The sequence below is a fragment of the Sinocyclocheilus grahami genome, unplaced genomic scaffold (genome assembly GCF_001515645.1).
Source record: "Sinocyclocheilus grahami isolate Dianchi unplaced genomic scaffold, SAMN03320097.WGS_v1.1 scaffold198.1, whole genome shotgun sequence".
NCBI classification, from domain to species: Eukaryota; Metazoa; Chordata; class Actinopteri; order Cypriniformes; family Cyprinidae; genus Sinocyclocheilus; species Sinocyclocheilus grahami.
Window position 1 is genome coordinate 1,043,290 of NW_015505377.1, and position 11,917 is coordinate 1,055,206.

General features: G+C 37.6%; 1 protein-coding gene across 1 annotated transcript; it reads left to right on the plus strand.

The window, feature by feature from the left end:
• Positions 1 to 989: 989 nt before the first annotated feature.
• Positions 990 to 4,366, plus strand: LOC107595175 (zinc finger protein 503-like). The gene is made up of 2 exons (XM_016285517.1): positions 990 to 1,354; positions 3,125 to 4,366. Exons 1-2 carry the CDS (start codon positions 1,154 to 1,156, stop codon positions 4,352 to 4,354), a joined length of 1,431 nt encoding a protein of 476 aa, XP_016141003.1. The 5' UTR covers positions 990 to 1,153; the 3' UTR covers positions 4,355 to 4,366.
• Positions 4,367 to 11,917: the final 7,551 nt, after the last annotated feature.

Genomic DNA, 11,917 nt, shown 5'->3' on the forward strand with positions numbered 1-11,917 from the left:
CAATAAACCCGGTGCCGGTCAATTTTAAATTTTTTTTGTGTGTTGTTCATATTAAAGATAAATTATTTCATAACCAGTGTTGGGGGTAACACATTATAAGTAACGTGAGTAACGTAATCAGATTACTTTTGCAAGTAACTAGTAAAGTAGCGCATTACTTTTTAATTTACAAGAGAATATTTTTCAAATAAGTGACGCAAGTTACTTTTTTTCCAATTGATTGACTGACAGCTCTTCTGTCCCCATGCTGAGAGAAATCAGATGTTACTGTAGTTCTAAAATAAATATGAATATGCATTAATTCATCTCACTCACAAAAAACACAGATTGAGTATTCCTCAAAATGAATAAAAATAATGCAACTCAGAATATGACGCAACCCTGCAATAATTAAATGTTAAACAACACAAATGCTTTATGTATTTAATCCCATTTTATTTGCTTCTGACCTTCGATGATCCAGTTCAGCCGTACTAATAAGCACTAATTACTCTAGACAAACATTTGTGTGTCTTTGTTTATTGCTGAAGTGTGTTGAAATGTCTTCTTCTGCGTTCTACTGTACGGACGTAAATGTACTTTCCCTTCAGCCTGAGGCTTATTCCTTTCACTTTTGGTGTGAAAAGGCTTTTATATTTGCCAAAAATAGAACTTTTTTATTTTAAAAACAAACAAGCGAGCCCTGCCCAGATTTAAAAAGTAACGCAAAAGTAACGTAAAACATTACTTTCCATAAAAAGTAACGTACTTAGTTACTTTTTATGGAGTAACGCAATATTGTAATGCATTACTTTAAGAAGTAACTTTCCCAACACTGTTCATAACAATCTGTGATTTATATAATGTCGCGAGTTTGTTTTTACCTCCTCAATATGGCCAAAACAAACGCCACCTCCCCCGGAGCTGTCAATCACCCCACGCCGCGCTGTGATTGGCCGGCGGCGGAGGCTTTAATCTCTGGTGCGCTGAGTTGAGCTCAATGTGAGTGCGCTACGCGGAAGAGAAGATGCGCTCTGAACTCTCCTCCTACGCTTTTCCCAGCAACAACCTTTAAGGATTATTCAGTTTTTCCTCATATTATTTGTTTGGCATCTTGGGATACTTTTGGTCCGTCTACTGATGCGTTCCCAGATCACACGGAGAGAAGTGGGACATGATCACACTGCCTCCGGAGTCTGCTGTGTTTAGTGTGGTTGATCTCAAGAAGCGACACCGGGAACCGTTCCTGCACTCGCCGCCTCCCGCGGACCGTTCGCCCGTTAAAGCGTTGAAAATGCTGAGCGCTCGGACCGGACACATCCTGCACCCGGACTATCTCCAGCCGTTACCGTCCGCTCCCATCAGCCCCATAGAGGTAACGTTAAACCGGACACTTCCGAGGACGTTAACGCGAAACAACACCGTGTTCATTTTTCTTTACGCCGATCTTTATTTTCAACGCGCAATACAGTGATTACGCAGCCGTGCCATATGGAAAATACACTAATATGTACTAGAGGTTACGTTTAACCCTTTTACGCAATATGTTAAAACGATATATTATTTTTATTATGTTTTTATTTATTATTTTTATTGATGCATGTAGTTCTAGCGTAAAATGACGATCCAATTACAAATGCAGTAGGCTAGTCAAGCCCTTTTACGCAATATGTTAAAACGATATATTTTTTTATCGTGTGTATTTTTTTAACGTAAAATAACGATCCGGTTACAAAAGTTGCTTTTTTGGGAAACGTTTAACATTTAGCTACATATGGCACAGAAACAAAATCGTAAAAAGTAGCCTATTCTTTTATCGTCTAATTAATTTCATGCTTATTTATATATTTATATAGGCCTATTTATAAATTTCGAACTCTTGCATCCTCAAAATGAGTGACAAATTATATTAGGCTAATTATAATTCAATAGAGACGATCATCTCTTTTGAGCGCAATAGAGCTCTTTTTGCTCTCTGTAGAATAAAAACACAACAAATGTTTATGCGTGAACAATTACTATAAAGTTTATAATTTATATCATTTCTAATGAGGAATTGCATCATGCAGTTACATTGTGGAACAGAGTTGCCTTGCCATATGTATTAATATTTTCTTGATTAATCTTATAATTTGATAAATTTTTATACAATTGTGAAAGACAAAGTATAGGTGCACTGTGAACAAAACCATACATTTAATGCATCAAAGATGCAGAACAAATCTTAAGTTTAATGAAAAATGTAAGGAAACGTGCTTGAGTCTTGGATGAAAAAAAAAAACACTAAATGTGATGTAGCTTAATATTATGATAATAATAATATCATGTTAATGGTTTCCTTAAAGACTGACCTGTTTCCAGCAGTGCAATCATTTTAGTTATAAAGCGAAGGAAAACAATGGATGTTGCCATATGGAAACACCATTTTATTGCCTGTACAGAGGGATATAATAAAACCCCTCCTGACATTTGATTTAATGTCTCTGCAGTGTTTTAGATTTAAGACTCTTGAGTCACACTCAGTGGCAAAACATAAATAAACACTAAATATGCCTTTTCTGAAATGCTTGTGCATTAAATGCACATGTAATGTAGAAAGCATCAGTTGCATGATTTTGAATATTTATATACTATATGTGACCCTGGAGCACAAAACCAGTCATAAGGGTCATTTTTTTAAAATTGAGATTTATACATCATCCGAAAGCTGAATAAATAAGCTTTCTATTGATGTGTGGTTTGTTAGGATCGGACAATATTTGGAAAATCTGGAATCTGAGGGCGCAAAAAGAAAAATCTAAATATTGAGAAAATCATCTTTAAAGTTGTCCAAATGAAGTTCTTAGCAATGCATATTACTAATCAAACATTAAGTTTTGATATATTTACGGTAGGAGATTTACAAAATATCTTCATGGAACATGATCTTTACTTAATATCCTAATGATTTTTGTCATGAAAGAAAAATTGATAATTTTGACCCATACAATGTATTGTTGGCTATCGCTACAAATACACCTGTGCTACTTCATATTGTAATTATAATATAATAGATTTTATATAATTTTATTTTATATTTAAATTTTATATAAATTATACTTATTACATTGAATATTTATATACTTAAAACTCTCTATTTTCACAGTTGGATGCCAAGAAGAGTCCCCTCGCCCTCCTCGCACAAACATGCTCCCAAATCGGGAAGTCGGATCCGCCGTCCTCCGCCAAACTCTCGGCGGTCGCCTCAGACAAAGATTGCAAATCCAGCCCACTGAAGATCAGTGACATCGGGGCCGAGGACAAATCTAGTTTCAAGCCATACGGCAAATCGTCAGAGAGAAAAGACAAGGGTTCGGATAAATCGGGGTTCCGCGCCTCCTGCCGGCCGGTCACGCCTCGGAGCCCGAGCTCCTGCAGCTCCGTCTCTCCTCAACCCGGATCGGGGGATAAAACGGGGAAGAAGGAACGCGACGCGGCTAAAACGCCGGATGCATCCGGAATGAGAACCGAGAGCGACACGAGCAAACAGGATGTTTCCAAACCACCCGTGTCCGACAGCATCCCGGCGTCTTCAGTGTCATCCGCTCTCGGATCCGGACTCGTCGCGCCGGTTTCCCCTTACAGACCGGGTCACACCGTATTCACACCTTACCCTGGAGCGTACCCCGCTTACCATCAACCCTTCCTATCCCACGGTGTGACTCTGGATCCGAGCAAGCCCGGCGGCGGTCAGCTGATTAATGCTCAGCTGTCCGGTGCTCTCAGCTGCAAGGCGGGGTCCAGTCCCCTCGCCGGAGCCTCTCCTCCATCCATCATGTCCAGTGGTCTGTGCAGAGATCCGTTCTGTTTGAGCTACCACTGCGCCAGCCATCTATCATCCAGCGGCTCGCACGACAGCGCCGCCGCGGCCTTAAAATCCGGATACACACTTATGTACCCCAGCCACTCCCTGCACCCGTTATCCCCCTCTACACCCTCGTTCCCGGGACACCCGTTATACCCGTATGGCTTCGTGCTTCCCAACGATTCCCAGATGCACGTTTGCAACTGGGTTTCTGCGAACGGTCCGTGCGACAAGCGCTTCTCGTCTTCGGAGGAGCTTCTGAGCCATTTGCGGACTCACACTGCCTTCGCTGAGAAACTGGTTATGGGATATCCCAACTCTTTAACCATGGCTTGTCATGTGCCAGGAGCCCCGCTGGCACTCAGGACCCCTCATCTCGGGTTCGGCTCACGGTATCATCCGTACTCCAAAAGCCCGTTACCGACGGGCAGCGTGCCGGTTCCGGTTCCCACCGCAACCGGCCCGTTTTACTCTCCATACGCTCTTTATGGACAGAGACTGACCACTGCGTCTGGGCTCGGATATCAGTGAGAAACTGAAATTTTCATTTTTTTATGTTTTTGTTCGCCTCAGAACTAACTAGTGGACCATTATTTATTAAAATTAGCTTCAAAGCAAATTAAATAAGACTCACATGGCTTTATTTAAACTGTTAAACGTAATTCTCTGATAAGAAACAAGCCACACTGTGCAATGTCTAATAGCCAAAATTTGCATGTTTATTTCTAAATTTACTTGAACTATATTTTAAAGTTTGTGGGGGAGAAATGTTTTTACTGTGCAACTCAGGGAAAAACGACAGCAATTAAAGAATAACTCGATTCAGTCTGATTGTTTTGGTGCACTAGTTCGTTGTCTATTTGAGTTTGGAATGAATTTTTTTATGTTTTTGTTCGCCTCAGAACTAACTAGTGGACCATTATTTATTAAAATGAGCTTCAAAGCAAATTAAATAAGACTCACATGGCTTTATTTAAACTGTTAAACGTAATTCTCTGATAAGAAACAAGCCACACTGTGCAATGTCTAATAGCCAAAATTTGCATGTTTATTTCTAAATTTACTTGAACTATATTTTAAAGTTTGTGGGGGAGAAATGTTTTTACTGTGCAACTCAGGGAAAAACGACAGCAATTAAAGAATAACTCGATTCAGTCTGATTGTTTTGGTGCACTAGTTCGTTGTCTATTTGAGTTTGGAATGCATTGGTTGATTTAAACACTAAAAACAAGATTTTATATGTGGCGTTTGGCTCCATTTGTAATCTGCATCACATTATGTTAAGCTTGCAATAAATATAGCCTTCAATAATAATAATAATAACATATTATATCTGTCACAAACATAATTTTGCATTTTTGAACAGTTATTCTACATTTCAGCTATTTCAAAAATGTATTTGATTCATGTGTGCAAGTTTTTCCTCTTAAAATACTTGCATTTTATTGCCCACAGCATTTGGAGTTTATGAGCCTGGCTTTTTTTGCATTACTTTTTACACGCGTTAAATAAATCAGGTCCTAAAGAATAATAGTTCTAAGATCTAAAATAAATATAATAGGTAGACATTTTATATAAAAAGGAAAAAAGGTATATCATGTGTTTTTATGGCCTTGTTAAAAAAGAAATAAATGAATAAAAAATGCCAAGAAGGGATTTATCATCAGAGCTTCTCCAAAATGCAATGAAGCAAACCTATTGGTAATAATTTATAACATTAGTCGCAAATAAATATTTATATAAACACTGAACTCATCAGTAATTCATGCACATTCAATCAAGTATATAAAACAGCATATGAATCTATTTTACAGTTTATAAACGAATGGTTTTGTTTGGTTTGTTTTCGACATTATAAAAAAATCTTAGTTTTCCAGATGAAAATAAAACACCCATCAATTTATTTCTCCAGAAGAGCATCAAACTGTTCCTCTAACTTCAATTTGTCTGTGAATATCAGAAGAAATGTCCAATTTATTTAGTGGTTCATATTAGAAAGTCTTTGTAATCAATAATTCATGGACAACCACAGGTTAGTGTTTGATGGCAATAATATAGCAAACAAACTGATGCAAATATAAAAGTCATCAGAATTATAAAAAAATAACATAAGGAAGTAGGTAGCATAATATACTACTATTATGTAGTTTATGTAATATGAATGTATGTATATATATATATATATGTAGACACAATATAGAAATTCATATTCAGGCAAGGCATTTATCTGCAGAAATAATAAAATTTAATTTACAGCATTTTTAAGTCAAAACCTACAGCAAAAGCATTAAATAAATCAAGTGACTGATAGTGTAGGTTAGTGTTATATGTTTCATAAATTAATTAATATTTAATCATTTGTTAATAATTCCCAGCGGGGATTTTACTATTTTAAAATCTTAGAAACACATTCAGTGTAAAATTAAAATGGAAAGATATTCTGGAAACATAAATTCAGTTAAAGAGGTTTATTTTAGGACCTGTAACATCAGCATAAAAGAGAAGCTGAAGTTATGGTTTTGTCTCTGCTATTGAACCAAATTAGACTGCTTTGTCTAGAATAAGACAGAAGACATTTCCTTGTCCTTTCTTAGCAAAAAATAAATTAAAAAAAGCACAAATGGCTAAATGGAGCAAATGAATTGCAGATATGGGCATTTTTTGGCCAGACCACATTTTTTGTTTTTGTGCATTTTTGCAATTTTTTGGCTCAAACTTCTGCATTACCATGTGTACTGCGGTGTGCAAACTTGAAACAGTTCCTTTAAATATTCATCATGACAGGCTCTGAGAGTCGCAGCGCTGGACCGTATGCATGTTTTAGTTACAAACCAAACCCACCGCTTCCCTGGAGTTGAGCTGGCAGTCTAACACACGACTCGCTCGCTTTTAGTCTCTCGCTGATCCTACATGAAGACGTGACCTCCGACTGACCACACGCTCGTATATTACAACAACAATCACTCTTGTGCTTCAGCCCGTCTGAACAATCAATCATTCAGTGCATTTTCCCTCCTGTATTCTGCCCAAACCTCCAAATCATTACAGTTTTGTCTTGTTTTCCAGGAAAACATCTAAAAACCCATAAAAGACACATTTAACTGCGATTATACAAGACTCAAAAGATATTATCTTCTTTTAAACCTCACTACATTTAAAAAAAAAAACTTGATTTATGTAATCAAGGAAAATATAAACAGTTCAACCAAAAATAAAAATGAGCCAAACATGTCCTCACCTGCAGGCCACCCGAGAAGTGGATGAGTTTGTTTCTCATCAGATTTCTAGCATTGCATCACTTTCTCAGCAATGGGTGCTCTGCAGTGAATGGGTGCCGTCAGAATGAGAGTCCAAACAGCTGATAAAAACATCACAATAATCCACAGCACTCCAGTCCATCAGTTCACATCTGGAGAAGTGACAAGCTTTACATTTAAAAGTTAAAACACCTTAATGATGGATTTGTTTCTTACAACTCTTTCCTTAAGCAGTCGCTTCTGGCTAAAATATGAGTCCATAATCCATAATAACTCTTCCTCCAGAGAAAAAGTGCATCTCCTGTTGTCTCTCACATCAAAATCCAGCCACATATTTGTTTAGAGCTGTTTAAACGCTGCTTGATCTGTGCAGATTTCTCTCCTGATTCAGACCAGAACACTTTTTTCACATTATTATGGAATATGGACTCATTTTTTGTATCTGGAAGTGACGGTTTGATGTAAAAACATCATATTTGTTTCTTACAAACATCCAGTTTTGTCTTCTCCAGATGTTAGCTGATGGACTGGAGTGGTGTGGATTATTGTGATGTGTTTATCAGCTGTTTGGACTCTCATTCTGACGGCACCCATTCACTGCAGAGCATCCATTGCTGAGACACTGATGCAATGCTATAAATTATGGACAAATCTGATGAAACAAACAAACTCATCCTAATCTTGGATGGTCTGAAGGCGAGTATACATTTTCATTTTTGCCTGAACTACTCCTTTAATTCAATCTTGTTTTAAAGACGTTTACTGGAAAACTAGACAAAGATACGGATTAGGCTGATCTGTGTTTGGTGTAAATCAACAAAACATACTCAAACAGACAAAACAAAACACTCTGACACATATTAGAAGAGTGAAATCCTGGCTTCCATTAATAATCTTGTCGTCAACACAAATAACGCAGATGATACACAGACGATCACTCACTCTGAAGGCCTGCTTACAGAATCATTACAGCTGCGCTTCTGTGTCCCACAAAATACACCGCGTTGCTATCCGGTTGCTAAAGAGTTCTGAGCAAGTTTGTCAGGTTTAAATTAAAAATCCCAGATTCGAAGCTTCTAATGTGAAGTGTAATTGATGTCTGTTTAATACAGTAGAAATAGTGATGTTTGACTCATCAGAACAGTCTGGAAAGACTTGCGCGTGAAGTGATCAAATGTGCAAAGCTACACAGCTGTGTTAAAGCCTCTGAAGCATTAAGCACAGGTGATTAATGACGGGCCGCTTTCTTCCAGTCTGCAGAGACTGAAAATTAGCCACAGACTGGATACAAATACACAAACACACACACACTTGAACACGTGCACACATGGAAACGCTTACAGGCGAACACATGTGCAGTGAGTAAGATAAATGAAGTCTCAACAAGCGCTCCACAAACACACGCAGGCCTCCGCCACAGACACACACACCGTAATTTAGAGAGTATTTAAACGCCAGCGACCGGGATGTTCGTGCTTCGGGTCGAAACTGCAGTCCAAGTTCTCCCCGCTGAGGTGTTTAAATCAGCTCTGGCATCGCGTCTCAAAGCGTTTCTCAGGGCTGTTTTCGACAGTCCCTCCAAAGACAGCACAGCAATATTTCACACAGATGTCCGTTCTCCAGCTCAAGATTGATGCGCTGTCGTTCTCAAACGCTTGCATGTGTGTCTTAGCAGAACACTTCAAGACTTTCCTCTCAGGCTAAACGGAACCCTTTCATCACTCCATCTCAGATTCATTTCAAATCAACATCACTCCTTGCTACATTTAAGCATCTTATGCTCACCGAGGCTGCATTTATTTGATCAAAAATAGAGTAAAAATAGTGAAATATTATTATGATTTCAAATAGCGGTTTTCTATGTGAATATCTGTTAAACTGTAATTTATTCCTGTGATGCACAGCTGTATTTTCAGCATCATTCCTCCAGTCTTCAGTGTCACATGATCTTCAGAAATCAGTATAATATGCTGATCTGCTGCTCAAGAAACATTTCTGATTATCATCAATGTTGAAATGCTGCCCGATATTTTTGTGGAAACTGATGCATTTTATTTTTCAGGATTCACAGATGAATAGAAAGTTAATAAGAAGAATTTATTTGAAATAGAAATCTACTCAAACTAACTTTGCACAAAAATCATCATGCTTCTCTCTTTTATTCTAGTCAAATACCTAAACATACACTGAACAAGATTTATTTACTTGAGAAGCAAAATAGTGCAAGATATTAAGACTCTTATTTTTCTTTTAAATACATTTTTCACAACCTCACTAAATTTTAATTTGTTAACTTATGGTTAGAAATTAAGCTTTCTCTAAACACAAGTCTTAATATCTTTAATTGATCTTTTTGTATTAAGGATGTTTAGATACTTTTACTGGAAAACGAGACAAAGATGATCTGTTTTTCAGAATGTTTTTTTTTTGGGATTCTTTTGAAGAATAGAACGTTTAATAAAGCAACATTCATTTAAAATCTTTTGATCAATGGATAAAAGTATTTTTTTTATTCTGAAATGGTAACTTATGCGATGGGACTTCTTTGCTGCATCAACATAAATTATAAAGGTGATTAATATTTCTTATTTATAAAAATAATTATTTACTGCGAAAGTACATGCATTGTTAAATATAAAATATTTTACAGTAAATTATAAAGGTAAAGCCTACTTTTTACCTATAAAAATATCTTTACAATATTTTAAATGTATTGTATGCAAATCCACTTTTATGTGCAATAAAAATAGGTGCACCATGCAAACAATTAGTAGTATTTTTCTCTCTAGGGCACATAGAAAATGTGTTTGGTAATTTATTATCTTATGCTAGAAACCATCAAAGACAATTGTTGTCTTCATTGTTACTTCTTCACACTTAAACTGTCACAGAACATTCAAGTTCCATCAGGATTAACCAGAAATGCAGTTACTAAGATGTTCTGAATGTTTTTAGCACAGTTCTGTGTTCTGGATGGTTCTGTCCTCATCCTCTCACTTTACGATGAACACAGAGACATCAGAACCACTGCAAACATGTGAGAACTACAGCAGACGAGGCTCTGCTGCAATAAGACGTCAATGACAGCCGCATGAATCTTCTGCAACACGAAATATGGCATCATAAAAACAAATATAGCAGAGCGCTGGCATATCTGACCTCTAACAAACTCAGGGTTACAGGACTAGTTTTGAGTTGACAAAACCAAACCACTCCAATCCGGCTTTGTTGGTACCATGAAGCTGATCATCAACTTTTTCCGTCAACTCAGGCTTGATCGGGAGTTAATGAAGCACGTGCACATGAAAGTGTGACATCAGTAATGAACAGCCAATCACATGCCTTGAAACTGTGATTCACTACCAAAGATTAAAAGATTGAACAATATGAAGAATTTACAAGAACACATTTACAAGATGAAACGATCTATCCATGAAAGAGGAAAACATCTTGCCTTATACGTGCAAGTAAAAGTTGTAAAGTTAGTTTATAGAGTTAATAATATTTATAGATATAAAAACACTTAAAAATCTAAGCTCATATGTAGTCATGTTTATCAAAAACGTATTTATATTGCATATTATCTATATGTTTATATTAATTTAAAATAAAAGCTTAATAATTACTATTAAACTAAGCTAGCTTGTGTAATGGATTAAGGGTATAATAATTATATAAATCATATAACATAATTATAAAAAATTTAATTCAGACAATTTTATCTTTAAAAATGTTTTACTATGTAGCGTCCTTTAATTTGGAGTAAGAGAAACTGGGGGCGTGGCTTTATTGCATCAGAGATGTGTCACTTTGCTTGAAGCTGATTGGTCAAATTTGGGTTTGAGATCTCTAAACCAGAACATAACTGTCCTGCTAATGGTTAGCTGTGGAGTGTAAGGTACTAAGGCAATGAATGCCACTGAAAGCCAAGCCACTTTCATGGTACCTAAAACTCAGGATTGGTGCAAACTAAACTGAAACTTACCTGGCTCGTCAGCTAATCTGGCTTCATGGTACAGGCCCCTGATGTCTGGGAACCAGCAGCAGGATTATCTCAGCGGGAGTGGAAACACTAACAGTAGACCTGATCTGAGATCAGAGGAACGCTTTGATGACGGTGTTGAGTTGCACACAAGCACAACTCAGCAGAAACAGCTCAATGCCTCCTTTATACGGGCAGAAATCACGGCTCCAGCGACTTAATTACAAATACCAGCCTTCAAATGCTGCCCAATTACCGCTTTCATTGGGCTGATGGATGCCAGCTGGGCTCTCGGGCTCTGGACCCGGTCTCAGCCCATAAGTCACTCTGACACGCGGCTCTGAAGTCGATCCAGAGGAAAAGTCCATAAAAACCTTCAAGCGTTCGACTGTCACGCGCTTTAAAGGGGTGGTTCATTGCGATCTCACTTTTTTAACGCTAGTTAGTGTGTAATGTTGCTGTTTGAGCATAAACAATATCTGCAAAGTTACGAAGCTGAAAGTTCAGTGCAAACGGAGATATCGTCTTTTAAAATTCTGGCAGTTTAATGCCTACAAAAACGGCTGGTAGAGACTACAACGAGTTACTTCCCGGGTTCATGACATCACAAACCCAGATAAACCCCGCCCCCGGGAACACACAGCAAAGGGGGCGGGGCCATGCTGCGCTGCTTTAGAGAAGAGGAAGAGAAAACTAGGGGTGCACGTAAAAATCTATTCATATATGAATCACGATTCTGTCTTATAACAATTCTAATGGATTCACAAGTTTCAAATCAATGTTCTAAAGCAGCGGTTCTTAATACTGTTCCTCGCGTCCCCTGCTCTGCACACGCTCTGCATCTCTCTCTCTCTC

Coding starts and splice junctions, on each gene's coding strand:
- LOC107595175 (XM_016285517.1), top strand. CDS start 1,154: ATGATCACACTGCCTCCGGAGTCTGCTGTGTTTAGTGTGGTTGATCTC. Junction 1,355..3,124: donor CTCCCATCAGCCCCATAGAG/GTAACGTTAAAC, acceptor CTATTTTCACAG/TTGGATGCCAAGAAGAGTCC.